Source organism: Octopus bimaculoides, chromosome 8, assembly GCF_001194135.2.
Source record: "Octopus bimaculoides isolate UCB-OBI-ISO-001 chromosome 8, ASM119413v2, whole genome shotgun sequence".
Classification (NCBI taxonomy): domain Eukaryota; kingdom Metazoa; phylum Mollusca; class Cephalopoda; order Octopoda; family Octopodidae; genus Octopus; species Octopus bimaculoides.
Window position 1 is genome coordinate 81,538,623 of NC_068988.1, and position 20,641 is coordinate 81,559,263.

Below are 20,641 nucleotides of genomic sequence, written 5' to 3' on the forward strand. Positions count from 1 at the left end.
CTTAAACGTAAGACATTATGACCGATTATGAAAACAATAGATGGATAAGGTTATGACTTGATTCATTTGAAAAAAAACCGTTAGAGAATTGGACACTGCCGGATAGTGGGTTGGACAACACATGCATATAAATGTGTGAGAACGTACATGCATACATAAATACATATACACAAATACACATGGCCGCAGTCACATGACTGAAGCAAGTAAAACAGTAAAAAAACTATGCCATTTTAATCCCAAAGAAGGCCAGGTATCTCTGCTAATATACATATAAAGCAAAGATACACACCAACACATGCACGTGCGCGCCCACACACACACACACACACACATGCACGCACACACATAGTGATTGCTCCATCTTCACCGATGATTATTGTCTCCTTTGTTTCCTCATTATCAATGGCACTTCTCACTCTACATTCATGACTTCTCAGATGACTACTCAATCTTTCTGCAGATATGTGTGGTTTGAAGCATAGATGGCAGATGAAAGTTGTAACTGACTGTATGCTTCCACCTGTTTAGATCTGCACATGTGGCTGCTTTTCCATCACCATAGGAATTTCAGTAGATGAGATGACAAATGTGGTCAGCATAAAGAGATTCTGTATATCATTGGATTATAACGATAAATGCTTGTACAACATGAACCTATTTGATTCTCTGTCTGAAGAATTTCTTATAGGAGATATTTTACATGTTTTCTACAAACACATACAATTTTGTAACTCCTGTTGGCAAATGAAACATGTGTAATGTTGAATGGATAATAAAAAATTTTCCAATCTCCTGCTTTGAGATGCATGCATGCATGTGTGTGTGCGTGTGTGCATGCATGCATGCGTCCGTGCATATGTGTGTGTGTGTGTGTGTGTGTGTGTGTGTGTATATATATATATATATATATATATATATATATATGCTGCAGAAATGATCATAGCTCAATTAATCAGGAAGAGAATTAACATAGATGAGATGCAGTTTGGATTTGTGCCAAGAAGAATCTTTCTGGTGCGGCAACTGCAGGAGAAATACTTGGTCAAAAATAATCCTCAGTATCTGGCTTTAGTTGACATGGATGAAATCTTTGACAGGGTCCCCCACTCCCTTATCTGGTGGGTAATGCGGAAGCTAGGGATAGATGAGTAGTTAGTGAGAGATGTACAAGCCATGTACAGGAATGCTGTCAGTAAGGTGTGAGTTACCATTGGTATAGCAAAGAGTTTAGCATACAAGTAGGAGTCCACCAGTGGTCAGTTCTTATCCCCCTCTTGTTTATCTTGGTCCTCCAAGAGAAGACATTTCAGGTATAGAAGTATGAACTGGAATCAAAGGGCGTTAGAGTTAATTTAGCTAAGACTAAGGTATTGATAAGTAGGAAAACAAGCAAATCACAGATCCCTTTAGAGAGATAAACAAATAAGAGGTACAACAGTATAACTGGAAGACTAACAGAGAAAGTAGTTTTTACATGTGGCAGATGTGCAGATACATTAAACACCAGGAATGTACAAACAACAAACTCCCTTAAATGTCAGAGGGGATCCCTAGAAGTAGTAGACAATTTCCGTTACTTAGTCAGTAGTGAAGGAAATTGTTCTGAAAGCATTGCTGCTAGAATAAGAATAGGCTGGGCAATATTCAGAGAGCTGTTACCTTTGTTAGTAATGAAGGATTTCTCCCTCATAGTGAAAGGCAGATTGTATGATACCTGTGTATGAATTGCTATACTACATGACAGTGAGACGTGGAGCTGTGACTACTGAGGATATGTGAGGGATTGAAAAAAATGAAGCCAGTATGCTTTGCTGGATGGGTAATATCATTGTGCATATATGACAAAGTGCAAGTGACTCAAGAGAAAACTAGATATATGAGGCATCAAATGTGGCATGCTAAAGAGAAGACTGCACTGGTATGGCCATGAAATGCATATGAATGAAGACTGCTGCATCATGAGGTGCTGATCTCAAATTGTAGAGGGAGCAATTGGAAGGGATAGACCCAGGAAGACATGGGATGAAGTGGTGAAAAAGGATCTATGATTTCTGGGGCTCACAGAGAGGATGACAGGGGTCCAAGGTTCCTGGTAGTTTGCTGTGCTTAGAAAGACACATCAAGCTAAGTAAAATTGCGGATGTTCTTGCATACAGGCTGTTTTCTGTATCCCTCTCCAGCTGAGCATTCCTAACCACTTGTTGGTGCTGTTGCCATGTAAAAAGCACCTGTACTGGTGCCACATAAACACACCCATGCCAGTGCTACATAAAAGCACCCAGTACACTCTGTAAAGGAGTTTGCCTTAGGAAAGGCATCCAGCTATCGAAATCATACCAAAACAGACATGGAGCCCTTCAGCTGGTCGGATCCTGTCAAACCATCCAACCAATGCCAGCATGGAAAATGGACATTAAATGATGATGATGATGATGATGATGATGATGATAATGATGATGATGATATATATATATATATATATATATATATGTTGGGCTTCTTTCAGTTTCTGTTTACCAAAACCACTCACAAGGCTTTGGTTGACCCAGGACTTAATAGAAGACATGCAATAGGACTAAACTCAAAACTATGTGGTTGGAAAGCAAGTTTCTTGACCACACAGTCACGTCTGTACCTCATGGTGTAATGGTTATCATGAATATTTATTTTTATTGTTTTTACTCATATCCTCCATCTTTAATCAGCAACGTCCATCACTGTACATAATATCTGTGCAGAATTTCTATTTCTAATTAAGTAATTCAATGCAGTTTAAGGTTATAAATATTAATGTGAAAATGAGAAATACCATGAATACAAATGACTTCATAAGCTTATTTATGCATATGAAACTGAACTAGAAATTTAATATGGTTTTAAATAAGAATTATACAGTAAATTTTAAAGATTCTGAACACAAAAGTTCATTAAAATCAAACCAGTCATTATCTTCAGTACTGAATAAACCTTTATAATGATCATGGTGAAACGGTATTATCATATAGATCCTCTTCATCATAATTTCCTTTTTACTGTTCATGATTATAGGCTGTGAATCGTCTACTGTTTCTTCATCTTCAACATTGTCCAATGTCTTTTGTACTATTCAAAATTCCTCATTTCTTGAATAATTTAACTATAATGTCAGCAATTATCTTCTTCCATAAATTAACAAACCATTCACACACAGGAACAGTGATAGAACCTGCATATTGTCTCCTTTTGCATACTATTTTTTTCAGTTACTCCATTTTATCACTATATCCTCAAATGGTACACTGAGACCAATATGTAAGGGTTTCAGAAATATTGTAAGGCCTCAGTGTTGCTGCCCAGTGTGGTCTAAAGTGATCCCAGATGATCAATCTCTTTTCCTTGAGGAACCTACTTGACCGTAAATTTGAAATTCATTTATCCATTTCCAACAGCCACCATTATCTGTAAACTGAAATGTGTAAAAGCTGTATATAAAAATACATATTTTTATATACAGTTTATACATATGTATGTGTGTGTTTGTATGTATCGGTCTATGCATGTGTGTCTATCTTGCAAATATACATATATTGGTTTCAAATTTTGGCACTAGGCAAGCAATATTAGGGGAGAGAATAAGTCAATTACATTGATCCAAGTACTAAACTGGTACTCATTTTATTGACCCCCAAAAAATGAAAGACAAAGCAAAGTCGACCTCAGCAGAATTTGAACTCTGAACATAAAAATAGATGAAATTCTGCTATGCATTTTGCCAGTCATGCTAACAGTTCTGCCAGCTTGCCTCCCTGTGAATTTATTATTTATTAATTACAAGCAACACATTATACATACATGTATTTATGCGTGCATACATACATACATACATACATACATACATACATACATACATACATGCATACATACATGCATACATACATACTTTCCAAAAGTTTATCATTTAACTATATATGAGCATGTCTAGATATGCAACTATATGCATGAGAATACATACATAAAACATACAAATCTGCATATACATACATACATATATACATACATGCATACATACAAAAATACCCTGTTGTTGATGTTGAAATTCCAATGAAGGAGTCTTGGATCTAGGTTAGAAATCGGTTCTTTCTCTATTGGCAAGAAATCTTGAAATAAACTGAATAATGACATACATACATACATACCAACACCATATTTGTACTTCAAAGTAGGTTTTCATATATCATACCCTGATATTGTGTGGACTGAGATCCCCATTGACAGGCTGCTGATATTGACTAAAGTGTTAAACACTTCAGGCATACAAATTAGTAGTGCCAGTTCTCTGAAGTTATTGGATTTGTTCTGTATGTAGACAGATTGACTTCTTATTTCTCTGGGATTGGCCAGGTGATGTAAACACCTCTGATGAGACCCATTTAGGGTCAGAAGTCGATTATGGCTGTCCATCACTTTTTCAATCAATGGAGAAATGGTGAAATTTGCCATGGTTGTATCTCTTCTATGTAGGTTTACACTGGTTTAAAAGCATACAAACACATATCTATATTTACAAATGTCGAAACCATGATGATATTTGTTAGACAGCTGATGATGAAAATTCCCTGGTTGTGTTAAAATGGATTTTGTTCTGTAGTTATGTATCTGCTTGTTATAGTTTCATGGTTTGTTTCATGGTGTGTACCTTTTATTTTGAAGTGCCTTAAGGGGATTATATATGTATTTAGGTCATTTCTGACCCTTGGTGGAGTTAGTTATAGGGTTAGATATAAATTTTTTCTCTAGTCTGTAATTATATTTTGGCCCATTGTATATGTATATGCATAATCATATTTTAGCCCATCGTATGTGTATATGTATGTACATATGTGTAAGTATATGTCTGTGACTCCTTGTTTGGTATTGTGTGATAGTTGTAAATGAGTGTCACTGTCATACATGCAGTGTCATTCATTTCCTGTATTCCATGAAAACATGTCTGGTCATGGGAAAACATAAACCCACTTGGAAACAAGTGAAGGTCGGTGACAGGAAAGGCATCTGGGTGTAGAAAATCTGCCTAAATTAACTCTGACTGATCTAGATATGCATAAAAAGGTGAATGTTAAAACAATGATGATAATGATAATGCACACACACGCACACATACACACACACAGACACACACACACACACACACACACACACACACACACACACACAAATTCACTGAAGCAAGGGTTTGAACCCCTACCCACCAATTAAATGGTAGTGATTAACACATAACACTTGTGTTCACTCTACTATGGTCCCATGTTTGAAGTGGGACACACAAGTGGCATAATTAGTATGAAATTACTAATATTACAATATTCCCAGGCATGAACAACAGATTGAGAACAATGTACCTCCATTGTTTGACAAAAGGATTTTATTTAAAACTCCAAGAAGGTTACAGAAGCAGACAGGTACTTGAAAAACGCCAGAGGGTCCAAGTGCTTAAATGTTATGATGTTATGACTATAACAACCTTGATGAGGAGGACACTTGTCTGAATATATCAATGTGTAATAACTATTGATTCCTTATTTCAGAAATATAGACTATAATTAAAAGAGCTTGATTCATCTAGTGGACATAAAACAAAGAGAATCCACCAGAAGTTCAAGACAAGCTGTTGGTGTCTCACAGCAGTAAACACCAGAGATAATTCTGTTAACACTAGGAAAATTCATCATTAATATGCCATCTGCTGAATGCCTGTGCGACAACAAACTTAAAGTAATTGAAATTCAGTCAAATTTTAACATCATCGCCATCATCATTAGCACTACCACTTCCATCACCTTTATTGTCATCATCTTCATCATCATCATCATCGTCGTCGTCGTCGTCATCGTCATTGTCATCGTCTATGCGCAGTCATATATATTCTGTGGAATAAACATATTGTGTCACATATGTACATATATATACATATATACATACTGTTATGTTGCGGGTTTGAATATCTTGTCGCCAATAATGTTATGATGACATCATAGTGCAGATTGGGTGTAGAATAGTATTATCCCAATAAATATTTGGATATAGTTATCTAGAATAACCTTTTGCAGAATTAATACATTCACTCAGAATGTTCTCTGTACTATGCTAAGTGCAGGTACAATATTAAACTAACACAGTAATCCAATACGAAAGATCATTGCTGTCAAACTGCCCACTGTCAACTGTTTGCTGTCCACTTGACAATTCTTTATTTTACTGAAATACATTAGACCACTTTTAATTACATGGAGCTCATCACGATCCTTCCATGGCACATACATACATGCATACACACGCACATACATACACATGTGCGCACACACACACATACACACACACACAAACACAAAACACACACACACACACACACAAACACACAAACACATAAACACACAAACGCACACACACACATATGGTCTTTGGGTCTTACTGCATGGTTCTACTGCATGGTACCTTGGGCAAGTGTCTTCTAATAAACCCTAGGTTGACCAAAACCTTGTAAATAGATTTGCTAGATGGAAATTGAAAGAAGCCTGTCATGTTATATATATGTGTGTGTGTTTGTGTATTCCCTTCTCTACACATCATGTGATAGTTGTAAATAAGCATCCCCTTCATACAAGCAAGGTTGTTTCCAGTCTTTCATAGAAAATATGCCTGAAATAATATTACTTTGCTTGGAGGCAGTGAGCTGGCAGAATTGTTAATACACTGAACAAAATGCTTTGCAGCATTGCGTTTGTCTTTACATTCTGAGTTCAAATTCTGCGATGTTCGACTTTGCCTTTCCTCCTTTTTGGGTCAATAAAATAAAGTACCAGTTGAACACTGGAGTTGATCTAATCGATTTACCCCTTCCACAAAAATTGCATGCCTTGTGCCAAAATTTGAACCAATATTACTCTGTTTGGAAGCAGGTGAGTGTTAGTGATAGGAAGGGCATCCAGCTGCAGAAAATCAGCCTTGACAAATTATGTCTGATCCATACAAGCATGGAAATGTATCTATATAAGTATATACACAAACACACACACACACACACACACACAAGCATATATATCATTCTCATACACATAAACACACACACATACACATATATATATATACATATATACACATGCATACATACATACGAATATATATATATATATATATATATATATTTGTATCTAATATCTATATCTATCTATCACTCTATCTATCTATCTATCTATCTATATATTTGTAGTTGCTTGTTGTCATAAATATTCTTTTTTTCTGATCTGCTCTCTATGAAGTTTTACTGGTGTCGTTTTATTCATTATGCAAAACACTATGTCCACTTTCACATTTGTAGCCATTCTTTACTTCCCCTGGCACCCTCCCACCTCCTTACACACACACAGACACACAGACACACACACACACACACACACACACACACACACACACACATTTACAGACAAGAAAATAAATTTTCGAAGGCAGTATAGCTGTGAAAACAGCAGATAAAGATTGTTGTCAGGTGTTGTTTAGTTTAATGGTTAGAGCTCTTTGTCAGTATCCAAGAGGTATGGCGTTCAACTCCCCATAGCCGCCTGCTGGCAATTTTCCACATTTTCTATGGGTAAATAATCCATCTTTATCTGCTATTTTCTCAGCTACACTGCATTTGAAATGTTTGAAATTTACTATCTGTAAAGTATCAACACATTTGGCTCTTACAAAGTTTGTTTATAATATACATACATACATACATACATACATACATACATACATATATATATATATATATATATATATATATACCACAAGTGACCCTCTCTTTTCAAATTGCACTCTGGCTTTTTTACCATTCACCACTGTCTCAAAGGAAAACGACAAGTTAAATTCAAATTCATTCTCTCTCTCTTAAATGTGAATAACCATGTAACTTACAAGAACCTTCATTATCCCAACCTTTTCTCTCATACCTTAACACCCATCCAATGTACAGATGCAGCATTCTCCCTCCTTGGGTTTGTTGATCTGCAAGCTGCATGTTGATCTCAATAATGCTGGTGGCGCAAAACAAAAAGCACACAATACACACTGTAAAATGGTTGACATTATGAAGGGCATCCAACTGTAGAAACCATGCCAAAGCAGACAATGGAGCACTCAATGTGGTCCTTCAACCCATTGGATCCTTTGTTAAACCATCCAACCCATACTAATATGGAACATAGATGATAATGATGATGATGATACACACATGCACGCATGTTCAGTCATGTATACTCACTCATCTTTACACACACAGACACAGACACTTGCATATATATATATATATATATATATATATATATATATATATATATATATATATATATATATATATATGTATATATACATATGTACATACATAGAAGGAAAAACAGACATCACATGTTCACACCTTCCTGTAAAGCTAAAATTGACAAGCTGTCACAAATTAAATCTAAATATATAATTTAAAGCATAGAAATATGAAGGTAATAAAAGCCACTTAACAAGTCAAAGCTGGAGAGAAATAAAATTCTTTCAATATTTCTGCTTTTAACAAACCCTAACCTAGAACTGGAAAATTGGAAATGACGCCAAGTCTGTTATGTCAGTTCTTGTTAAAAGTGAAATATTGCAGCAATATATTTTTCTCCAGCTTTAAGTGGTTTTTATTAATTAAAATCTCCGCAATGAAATGTCAAGGTACCAAGTGAATTACAAAATTTTAATTTAAAACTTTGTATATAATTTCAAAGTAAAATAGATTTTGCACTTGATAACCTTACCTGTTCCCTGCATGATCACCAGCATATAATTGGGTGCTTGTCCCAGAGTTTTCTCTGTTGCAAGCATTCAAAGCAACTGGTGGTAACTCTATATATTCTGATGTGTACTCTACCCTGTACAGAGCCACTAATTTTGTTAGAGAATATTTGGTGAAAGTGGTTTTCCAGTAGATGCCTACCACCAGATAATACTGAGGCCTGGTTTCAGGAGTTATGCCTCTGAAGGTGACTCTATTTGATAGTTGGCATGCTTTCAGAATGACTTCCAGTCAAAGGGTTTGGAGGAAAGATCAGCAGCAATCTTGAATCATGGTTTCTTTTTCTCTTTCTTTTAAAAGCCCAAAAGCTTCAGAGTGAAGACCCTATATTGAATCCTTCATATTTGCTGTCCTATATTCAACACAAACAGTTTGATTTGTCAACAAATGTCTAATACCAGAAAGACTGGTACCAATAAGATGTGTCTAAGCATAATTTCCATTCAGACTAATCAGCTAAGTCATCTATAACACCATCAGATGAGCCTGTGTCACTATTTTGTTAGCCATCAGTGACTTAAACCAATAAGCTTGCAAGTCAAGGGTAGCATAGAGGCACTTAAAAATGAGAAATATTGGTAATAGGGATTCTCAAATACACAGTCTAGCCCAGATTGGCTGGGCCAGTCAATAACCCTCGGACCTGCAGTGTTTCTTGCAGTGGCAGAACAAGCTGATAACCCTCAGACATGCTTCTAAGATGGTGAGCTGGCAGAATCAATTAACATGCTGGGCAAAATACTTAGTAGCATGTCGTCCATCTTCATCTTTTGCATTCAAATTCCACTAATGGTTGACTTTGCCCTTCATTGTTTTGGGGTCGATAAAATAAGTACCAACTGAGCACTTGGGTCATTATAATCAACTTACACCCTCCTCTGAACCTGCTGGCATTGTGCCAAAATCTGAAACCAATATATATGGTTTCTTTCTCACACTGTGCAGACACATTACATAAAGGCATACACATACACTCATACATAGACACATTTGGCGCTGGAGTTGATATGAGCAAGCACAAAGGTACTCACTATTAAAGTACACAATACATCACATAAAGCTATATGATTTAACTGTTAAAGATGTAATATAATGTCCATTATACATACATATGTGAGTGCGTGTGTGTGTGTGTGCGTGCGTGTGTGTGTGTATGTGTGTGTGTGTGTGTGTTTGTGTGCGTGTGTGTGTGTGTGTAACTCATTAATTCCGTGTACTTTCTTGATGTTGAAACTGAAACGTCATATTGTATGTGCTATTTATAACTTGCTACAACCAAAGTGATTTATCAATCAGAAGAGAATTTAGTATTGGTAAACGTTATCATGCAGTTTTATTTATCATAGATTGAATTTACAGTTATCTACAGCCAAATATACTCTCGCACTGCATCTTCCTTGTAGATATTCCTATGAGAGTGAAACTTATAATAATGGCATTTTTGAGCTCCTTAGGGAATGGCTGCCACTTCATCATTTGTTTTGAGAAGCCTACTATGATGTAAATTTATCATCATCATTGCAATCATCACCATCATCATTATCATTACCAGTATTATTGTTGTTGTCATTGTTGTTGCTGCTGTTATATAATTGTTCAACATCTGATAGTTTGAGGCAAATTTCTCCTGCATCACCTGCTGCACCTCCGTGTTGCTGGGGTGTGTGCAGCATTGTGTGTTCTTTTCTGTTGTTTGGAGCACACAAACTCTCCCTGGTATTATATTGCATTATTTTTCTCTTGAGGTGTGGTGCAGTCTTTTGTTGTAGTACTGCTTGTAGTGTGTATTGAGTGTATAATGCATTGGTTATCTAACTTGCTAGTAGAAGTTTCTTTCACTGGATAATTGCTGTATAGAGTGTGCCTTGTGTTTGTGGGTTGTTTTGGATGTATTATTGAATTGATAGTGTCTTGTGTAGTATGTGGGTTGTTCCTAGCAGGGATGTTTTTTGGATAGTGTGTAGTATTGAAGATTCAGGTATAGCTTCTATAATTTTGTTCATAAGTTTTTTTTTTTTTATCATGCCCAATGCTCCAATTATTGGTATTGTTTTCACCTTCATGCCCCATGTCTTGAATATTTCAATTTCGAGGTCTTTGTACTTTGACAATATCTCCACTTCTTTTTGGACAATATTTTAATCAGAAAGAACTGCAATGCTAATCAGCAAGCAGATGTTTTTTTCCCATCCTTGATTATTATGTCTGGACAATTAGCATTTATTTCTTTGTCAGTTTGAACCAGAATATCCCAAATGATTGTGGCCTAGTCATTGTCATGTACCTTGTTTGGCACATTACTATTATTATTATTATTATTATTATTATTATTATTATTATTATTATTATTATTATGAAGGCTGCAAACTGGCTGACTCATTAGCAAGCCAGGCAAAATGATCAGTGGCATTTCATCCATCTTTATGTTCTGCGTTCAAATTCCTGCAACGTTGACTTTGCCTTTCATCCTTTGGAGTTGATAAAATAAGTACCAGTGAAACACTGGAGTTAATGTACAACTAGTCCCCTCCCCACAAACTTCAGGCCTTGCACTTTTAGTAGAAAAGATTATTATTATTATTATTATTATTATTATTCAGTAGTCTTATTTTTATCATGTGCTTTCACTGCACTACCAAGCGCAGCTCTGTGTGTCTTGGGTATGTGCTGTGGTTTGTTGTGATGCCCTTAGTGTTTTACATAGGATGTGTGCAGTGCCTCCTAGTGTTATTTTCTGTATGTTATATATACTTGTTAGTCCTGATGTTTTTGATCTGTATTTATCTGAATATTTTATTATCATAGCTAATGCGCCTACTATGGATAGGAATTGTTTCTGTTTTTAGACTCCCCATTTTGAGTTACCTCTATTTCCAGATCTTTGTATTCTGAAAGTTTCTCCATTTCTTTTAGAGAAACATTGTCATCTATTGGTATTGATACATCGATTATTATTATTATCATTATTATTTCCGGTGGTAAGCTAGTAGAATTGTTAGGTTGCACACAACATGCTTAGCAGCATTTTCTTTGTATTTAAGTTCTATGTTCAAATTCCACAGAGGTTGACTTTTGGGGTCAATGAAATCAGTACCAGTTGTACACTGGGGTCTATGTTATCGATTATTGCCCTCCCATAAAATTTCAGGTATTGTGCTTATAGTAGAAAGAATTATTATTATTATTATTATTATTATTATTATTATTATTCAGTAGTTTTATTTTTATAGCATGCTTTCCCTTCACAACCGAGCACAGCTCTGTGTGCCTTGGGTATGTGCTGTGGTTTGCTGTGATGCTCTTATGGTTACTGTATTGAAAGTGTTTTGCGTAGGATGTGTGCAGTGCCCAGTAGTGCAATTTTCTGTATGTTATATATATTTGTAAGTCCTGGTGTTATTGTTATGTTTTGTCTGAATATTTTTTTATCATACCTAAGGCGCCTACCATGATAGGAATTGTTTCTGTTTTTAGATTCCACATTCAAGTTACTTCTATTTCCAAGTCTTTGTATTTTGAAAGTTTCTCCATTTGTCATCTGCTGGTATTGATACATCAATTAGAAAGCATTTTTTTCTTCATGATCTCTGACAACTATATCTGGCATATTGGCCTTAATTTCTCTATCTGTGTGTATTGGCATATCCCAGAGTATGGTTGCTTTGTCTTTTTCTGTGACCTTTTCTGGCGTGTGTTTATACCATCTTTTTTCTGTTGTTATTCCATAGTGTTGGCATAGCTTCCAGTGTATGTAGGTCCCAGCTCTGTCGTATCTGTGAAAATATTCCTTCTTAGCCAAGACTGGGCAGCCAGAGATAATATGATTTATTGTTTCTTGTCCATCGTCACATATTCCACAGTTATTTGTTATGTTTCTTTTCATTTTATGTTTTTGGTAATTTCTGGTGGGGAGGCTTTGGTCTTGTGCAGCAATTAAAAATCCTTCAGTCTCTGCTTTGAGTCCTGAGTTTCTCAACCATTGCTGGGATTTTTCTCTGTCTATTTCTTTTGCATTTAGTTTACTCCAGTATTTGCCATGAAGGGGCTTTTCTTGCCATCGTTTATCATGGTCCATTGCTGTTCTAATTATTATTATTATTATCATCACCATCATCATCATCATCATCATCATCATCATTATCATTATTATTATTATTATTATTATTTGCTAACTCATTTTTATTTGCTCTGAGATTCATCAAGGTGTAACTGAAGGAAATGTTTGCTTTAGATATTATCTTAACCTTTTAGCATTCACATTATTCTGTCAAATGTAATGCATATTTATTCACATTGTTATGAATTAGTCACATATTATGGTGTAACTTCAACCTTTCAATGGTATGTTTGCATATTTTTAGAATAACATTGTAGAATCAGTGTGAAAGGCCAGATCTGGCCAGTTTCAACATAAAACAGGTAATATTTTGGGGCTGGCTATAGCTGGTTTAAATGCTAAAAAGGTTAAGTAGGGAGATGTATTGAACATTTTGGAAATTTTGTGCAAATTGGAGTAAAAACAAGGTCAGATATTTTTATAAATAATTCCATTCTTATTTCAGTGTATAACTCTAAGTTCATAGATAGTTTAATCTTTGACTTGTTTTTATTGATCAGAACAGCTCTTTTGAGGACCTTGGATTTATGTTATGTTTTGTGTCAGTTTTGTATCTTTCATTATGCTGAGAGTATTGTTCATAATAGGTATGTATGTAGCATCAAATAGGCGAATGTTCTTTGTATGCTTTTAAATCTTGTGGTTTTGGTTATGTATTTGTTTATTCTTTTACTTGTTTCAGTCATTTGATTGTGGCCATGCTGGAGCACTGCCTTAAAGGGTTTTAGTCAAAGAAATCGACCCCAGGACTTATTGTTTGTAAGCCTAGTACTTATTCTATTGGTCTCTTTTGCTGAACCACTAAGTTATGGGGACATAAACACACCATCGGTTGTCAAGTGACGGTGGGGGGAGGGTAAAACACAGACACAAACACACACACACACACACAAATATATACAAATGTATATACATGATGGACTTCTTTCAGTTTCTGTCTATCAAATCTACTCACAAAGCTTTGGTCAGCCTGAGGCTATAGTAGAAAACACTTGCTCAAGGTGCTATACAGTGGGACTGAACCTGGAACCATGTGGTCAGGAAGCAAGCTTCTTAGCACACAGTCATTTTTGCTACTTTTTTAAAATAATTTCCACAGCACCACTTGTTACAAGGATTGTTTCTGTTTTCATTGTTTCTGTTTTCATTGTTTCTGTAGGTGTTAAGATTTATCATTTCTTTCATTCTTGAGGATAAAGATAGTTTTCCCATCATTGTACCAATTAGAGGTTGTTTCCGGCTTCTTTAAAAAAAAGAATGTAAAGTTCCTTCCCAAGTCATACAGACTCATAAGCATCAGTTTCCATGGTATATACATTCCCTACCTGGACAGGATGCTGGTCCATTGCAGGATTACGCATTTTTGCTAGCTCAGAATACTGGAACAATGGGAAATGAAGTGTTTTGCTCAAAAACACATGTCGCCTAGATCAGGAATTGAAACCACAATCTTATCATCATGAGTTCAACACCTTAACCACTATGCTATGTACCTCCACCCAGCTTCTTTAGTATCTCATAAAACATCTCTGTTAGTAATTTATATTTCTCTGTTAAATAGTGAAACCAGAAATTTGGGATTTTATCATTTCCTGCTACGTGCCAGTTCTTTGATGTTTTATAGCATCTGTACTACTTCTTGCATTGTCATTATCTTCACTGACTGGCACTAAATTTGTTATTTTGAACAATTAAATCTGGGGTGATTTCTTCATTGTTCACACTTCTTCCAAGAATTACTCTACTTCTGTGATTTTTTGTTTTTCAAAGAATCATTGCTGTGCTTCATACCTACAGATTCTATGCAATTTAGCAAGGGCATCTTGTTTCTGCTACCCTTTATTTTGTTATGTAATATTACTATGATTAATATGTAATATTTGTATAGTATTTGTTCAGTTGCGTCCTTTCATTATTAATTTCATTAAGGAGTGAGAGTATCTTTCAGTTTACTTTTCTGTATGTTTTCTATTTTATTGACGTAAGTTTTTATGTTCTTGTATGAGAGAAACTGAAGGAATGCTTACATCTCTTTATAACCAAAGTAGCTGATGCATATATTATTACATTTAAACTGGTGGTATTGATGTTTATACCGGTTTTTATTAAATCTGTGATGGTTACGATAGAGTTTTATCCTTGGGAAGTACTTTCAGAAATATTTATGGATATACTTTATTTCATCATTTCTTCGTAATTATTGTCAAGTTCATGATACTTGTGTTTAGAATTACCTATTCTTAACATTTCTTCATATTCCTTTTTATTTATATTGTTTTTGTTCCTACATTTAATTTTCTGTAGATTTTCTAGGGTTTTGCTTTGTGTTTATATTTTTATTTTGTTTTGCACATGTTAAACTTATTACCTCCATAGTTTATGTTCTTCTTAATTCTACTCTGTTGTTTATTTTTGTTATATATGTATTTTTTATAAATCATTATTTGTTTTAAAGGTCATATTTAGGTGCCTGATATTCTTTTGACTTTGAACATGTATCTTTTAGGAATCTGTTGGGATTTAGAATATTTCCTCTCAAAATTTTATGTATGAATACTGCAGCAGTTTTGTTTTTCAGGATGGTGAAATATACATATAGAATAAAAATACATCATTCTTATGTCCATTTATATCCTTTCTGTTCTATTTGTGAGATCTGAGAATTAAAGTCTAGCTTGTTATTTAGATTGCTATCATTTTTGATAGGTACGGGTTTAATGTTTTCTGGTGATGTCATGTTTTGCATGCTAAATTTCTTGTTCTTTTTAAGTGTAAAATTCAATGTATGTAATTTGCCTTCTAGCCATAAACTAAAAATAGTTTTTAATTTGTTTTATTTATCATTTCTTTGTGTGTGTGTGTGTGTGTGTGTACGTAGGGAAATTGGTCTGTTGCTGACATAAGTTGCACTTTGTAAGTTTGATTCTGTGTGGTGACCAATCAGTGAACGTTTGTAATAAATTAATTATAGGAGTTAAAAAGCAATAAACTTCACAAGTAATTGACTCACATAGTTATCTTTCAGTCTTATCATTATTTCTTTTGGTTTGATTCATTGATATTTAATCAATATTAAAGGATACATTGCATAACATTGGGGTAATAGTATTTTATTATTGCTATAATTATCATAGACATGGGAAAAGACAGCAAGTTGTCAAAATCATTAGCGCATTAGACAAAATGCTCAGTAGCATTTCCTGTGGTTCTTTAAGTTCTGAGCTCAAATCCTGCCTAGGCCAACTTTGCCTTTAATCCTTTTGGGGTTGATGAAATAAAGTACTAATCAAGTGCTGGGGTCAAAGTTTTTTTACAAATTCATTTCCCCTAATATTTCTGGTCTTGTGTGAAAATTTAAAAAGATTATTATAGGCATGGAAGTTCTGTCCTATATACATGCAGATTGATGCACACTTGTGCAGTATCCAGAGTTACTGATTTATGCAATTATAATAGCTATTTCTCAACCAAGTCTATCAGGAGTTTATCATGAGGATCAAAGTGTTGCTTTCTTATGGCAAATGGCTATGACAAAAGAGGTTCTGTGGTGGACAAAATTGAAAGGACCAAGGTCAGATATTTTCCTCTTCAGCTATGTCCCTCCGAATTTCTTCAAGTTTCACCTGGAATTGAAGCTAAGTGTGGAGAGGGAGGTTCTGCTCTCCAATAACTTTTCATGAATATCCTGAGCTTCAGGATATAAGATTGGGCTGGAAGACAGAAATATCAGAGAGAATTTATTCTTTGCAGTTAAGATAATCCTGAATCTATCAGGCTCCCTGATTGGCCCTAGATGCTTCACACTCTTTTGGGTTGCACCATTCCATTCCTTTACCATTTTGCTTTTCAATTCTAATTTTGTTTATAATCCATTGCATAATGCCAGTACCATCAACGTAAAAGAGACAAATGGTGCAAGAACATATTTCATTATTAGTGACCATATCTTTTCTTCATTCAAGAATCTTTGAAAATAACATATCCCCTGTGTATGCCTGTGTAGCATCAGCTATGGTGCAATAAGCACTCTGCACAGAGGTCATTGGCAGCAGGTGGACTTTGTGTTTAGTGGAATATGTTTCTTGAACAAGAAGAGATTCTGTTGTCAAATGATGAAAAGGAAGATGATGATTATTATTATTATCATAATCGTTGTCATTGTCATCGTCATCTTTGTTACCATTGTAACTATTATTGTTCTTGTTGTCATCATCATGATCATGTTCATCAGTAGCAAGAGAATTAAGAATTTTGTAATTTAAGAAATAAATGCTTAATGAACAGACAAGAGCTGAAAAAATGTTTAAAAGTGTTGCATATGGATAAATTAGCTTGTTATAAATCACTCCCCATTGCTGTTTGAAAATTTATAAAAAGTAACATTTTTTTATTGTATCTAGGTTTTTTTTTACATTGAATTAAATACCAAGAAAGTTAATTATTGTGAAATCATTACTCACCATCATCTATGAACTCATAATGTCCAAGAAATCCTCGAAGACTTTTTGTATAGTCAGATTTAAAAAACATTTCTATTTTTGGTTGAATTGATATAATTGGACCAGGAATTTCCGCACCACATAAACGGTTCAAAAATGTTTTGAACCCCATGTGATCAATTTCAAAAATGTCAACGAAATCAAATTTGCATCTATAAAAAAGAAACAAAAATTATATATATCATGATACAAAACAATTCTAATGAAAATAATTATCTAACCTAGTGGTTCTCAACCATTTTTTGCCTATGGACTCCTTTAATTCCTTATTCATGTCTCCTGGACTTCCATAGAAATAAAAAGAAACATTGTGCATTTTGATAATTAAATATTAAAAAATGTATAAATTTATGTACAGCACAAAAAAGATTAAAATATTTTTTGTGTTACTACATAAATTTTAACAACCAAATCATATATGGACCCCCAAAGGTTATAGAGACCCTGGTTGAGAGCCACTGATCTAACTTTTTCAGTTAGGAACTATTTGAATATAATTTAATTGCCACTAATGAGATACAATATGCTGAAACTGTTTGTGGATATAGACAATTAAATATGTATGAAGATATATACAATATTTTGGATTATTACATATATCTACTTGCCCATAGAAATAGGTTGTTGTGTAAGCTATAAATGAATTCTTTGAGTAATCATGGTAGTTTTCTAGCCAACATTGTCTATTTTGCAACACAGTTTTTAGCTTTTCAAGCATAATCTGCCTACTCTGATCTAGCAAGAAAAATACAAAGTCACTCAGCTAGAAAATCTCCCTCAAATATCTCTCTGCAGTTTCCTAAAGTGGAACAATTTGTAGGAAGATTTTAAAATCTGCAGAAATGGGCTGATGACTATAGCATCAATGCTGAATGAAAAGTTCACTCCAAAACATAGTAGTAGTAGTAGTAGTAGTAGTAATGGTGGTGGTGGTTATAGTAGTAGTAGTAATGGTGGTGGAGGCACCACCACGGTGGTGCATTATTGATATTTCCTCATAAATTTACACAACTTATAAATGCATCACCCGAGCAGCCCTCAGAATTCCACTTCTCTCCCAATTCTCTCAGAATTGTAAATATATCAGATATACCAAAACTACTTAGTCAAACATTTCTGTTAATATCATGCAATTTTATAGGGTGGTGGATTGGCAAAAAAGAGAGCTTCATGAACAAAATGCCTTGTCTATATTTAGTTATGACTCTTTATGGCTCTACTTTCAAGTATTATCAGAGTTGACTTTGCCTTTCATTGTTTTGGGGGTCAATGAAATAAAGTAGTAATCAGGACCTGGGGAGGGTCCTAAGAATAATGCAATGCCCTTATCTTTTATCTTTTACTTGTTTCAGCCATTAGACTGCAGCCACACTGGGGTACTGCCTTGAAGAATTTTTAGTCAAATGAATTGCTCTCAGTTCTTATTTTTTGTTTAAGCCAGGTACTTATACTATTGGTCTCTTTTGCCAAACTGCTAAGTTATGGGGACATAAACACGCCAACACTTGTTATCAAGCAGTTGTAGGGGACAAACATATAGATATACGAGGGGTTTCTGAAAAGTTCTTGGCTTTAAGGATATCGTAAAAGGCCTAGTTGGAGGCCCAGCCTTCCAAGTTCTTTTACAGGGCTTAGAAAAACTGAAGGACTGCTGCAATGAGTGTGTGGATCTGAGAAGGAAATATGTTGAATAAAATCATAATTAACTGTTCAGCCTGTAGTTTCTTTTACCCAAAGTCATGAACATTTCAGCAGCAATAACGAAACTGGTAAGACTTTCAATATTGACTCATGATACTAATTATTATACTTCTTAATTCCACCTCAAATTATTTATTTGTATGTATATATTTTGTTCTTATAAAAAAAAGCCATTACTTTTATACCTGGTGTGCATTTTTTAAAATTTTTATTTCTCCCCTATTTATACCACGTGTAGTCATTTTTCTTTGAAACCTATTTCTATTATATACATATATTATTATTATTATCATCATCATTATTATTATATATAGTTGAGGTGTATTCTGTTAAAAATGCATTAGAGTACAAAATAGAGCTCGTTCACCCTTAGAATCACCAGATAGCCAGCAGTATTATGGTATACTACCAATTCTAGGCTTACACATTCCTCATGTGTGAAAAATAAAAAGGAAAGAATAAACAGAGTCAAAAGGAAGAAGGAGTATGATTTGACAGCTTTTTAACCCTTTTGTTACCAACCCAGCTGAAACCAGCTCTTGCTCTGAGTACAAATGTCTTGTTTCCATAAGTTTTGAATTATAATTTTCCACCAAACCTTAGTCACAATTTATGTTCCTAACACTAGCTGAATGATAACTGAGTTATTTTACTAAATTCTTTGTTAGATTTAAAGTAATTGAAAGAAACTCAGGGCATCTCAAAATAAATGCAGTAACGAAAGGGTTAATGACCACTACACATGTTTCAATACAACATAGATCCACATATATACAGGATTTAAATTTAAATTAAGTAATGGTTTACCTGTATAAGAGGACCTAGTTGTATATCCTCAGGTGATATATATATATATAATAATATTAGGGACAAAATCCAAAATTACAGGTAAAAACTCAATTAAAATCAATTTATAAAAAATTAAAATTAAATTGAGCTTTACAGATTAAAATATATATAAATATATAGTTTTTTTAAATTTTTATTAAAACTTAGAATATATAAAGTTTAATCTTTTATTCTTAATAATTCTTTTCATTCTTAATTTTTTCATTCATAATTTTTCATTCATATTTTTATTTTTATTTCTACGTTTGTAGAAATAAGTATTCTTGTATTTTTCTATTATTCAATTGATTTTTGATGATAATTAAATAAACGTTTTTAGTTTTAAATAGTCAGCTTTAACTATTACACCGGTTAAATATGTACTAATATTATCTTTATTATTATTTTACCTTAAACTTCGTTCAAATTGTATTTAAAACGATAATAATTTATGTAAGCTGGTTTTTGTACATAATGTACATGTTAGCATATATTATAATGGATGTAGGGATGATTATGGAATGTTTATTATTTTGATATTTAAAAAAATTTTCTATCTTTATAAAATAAGTATTTTCTATAAATTCATTTGGTACTTATTGTTGGTTGATATATATATTTATTTATTATAATTATTGTTCTATTTAT

General features: G+C 34.0%; 1 protein-coding gene across 1 annotated transcript in view; it reads right to left on the reverse strand.

Annotated features, from left to right (window-relative positions):
- LOC106870397 (tolloid-like protein 1) overlaps positions 1-20,641 on the reverse strand; it is a gene marked incomplete at its 5' end in the record, with an annotated part of 261,346 nt that overhangs the window by 84,165 nt on the left and 156,540 nt on the right. Inside the window, 1 exon segment of the mRNA XM_014916446.2 lies at positions 17,426-17,616. Coding sequence (XP_014771932.1) covers positions 17,426-17,616 — 191 coding nt within the window.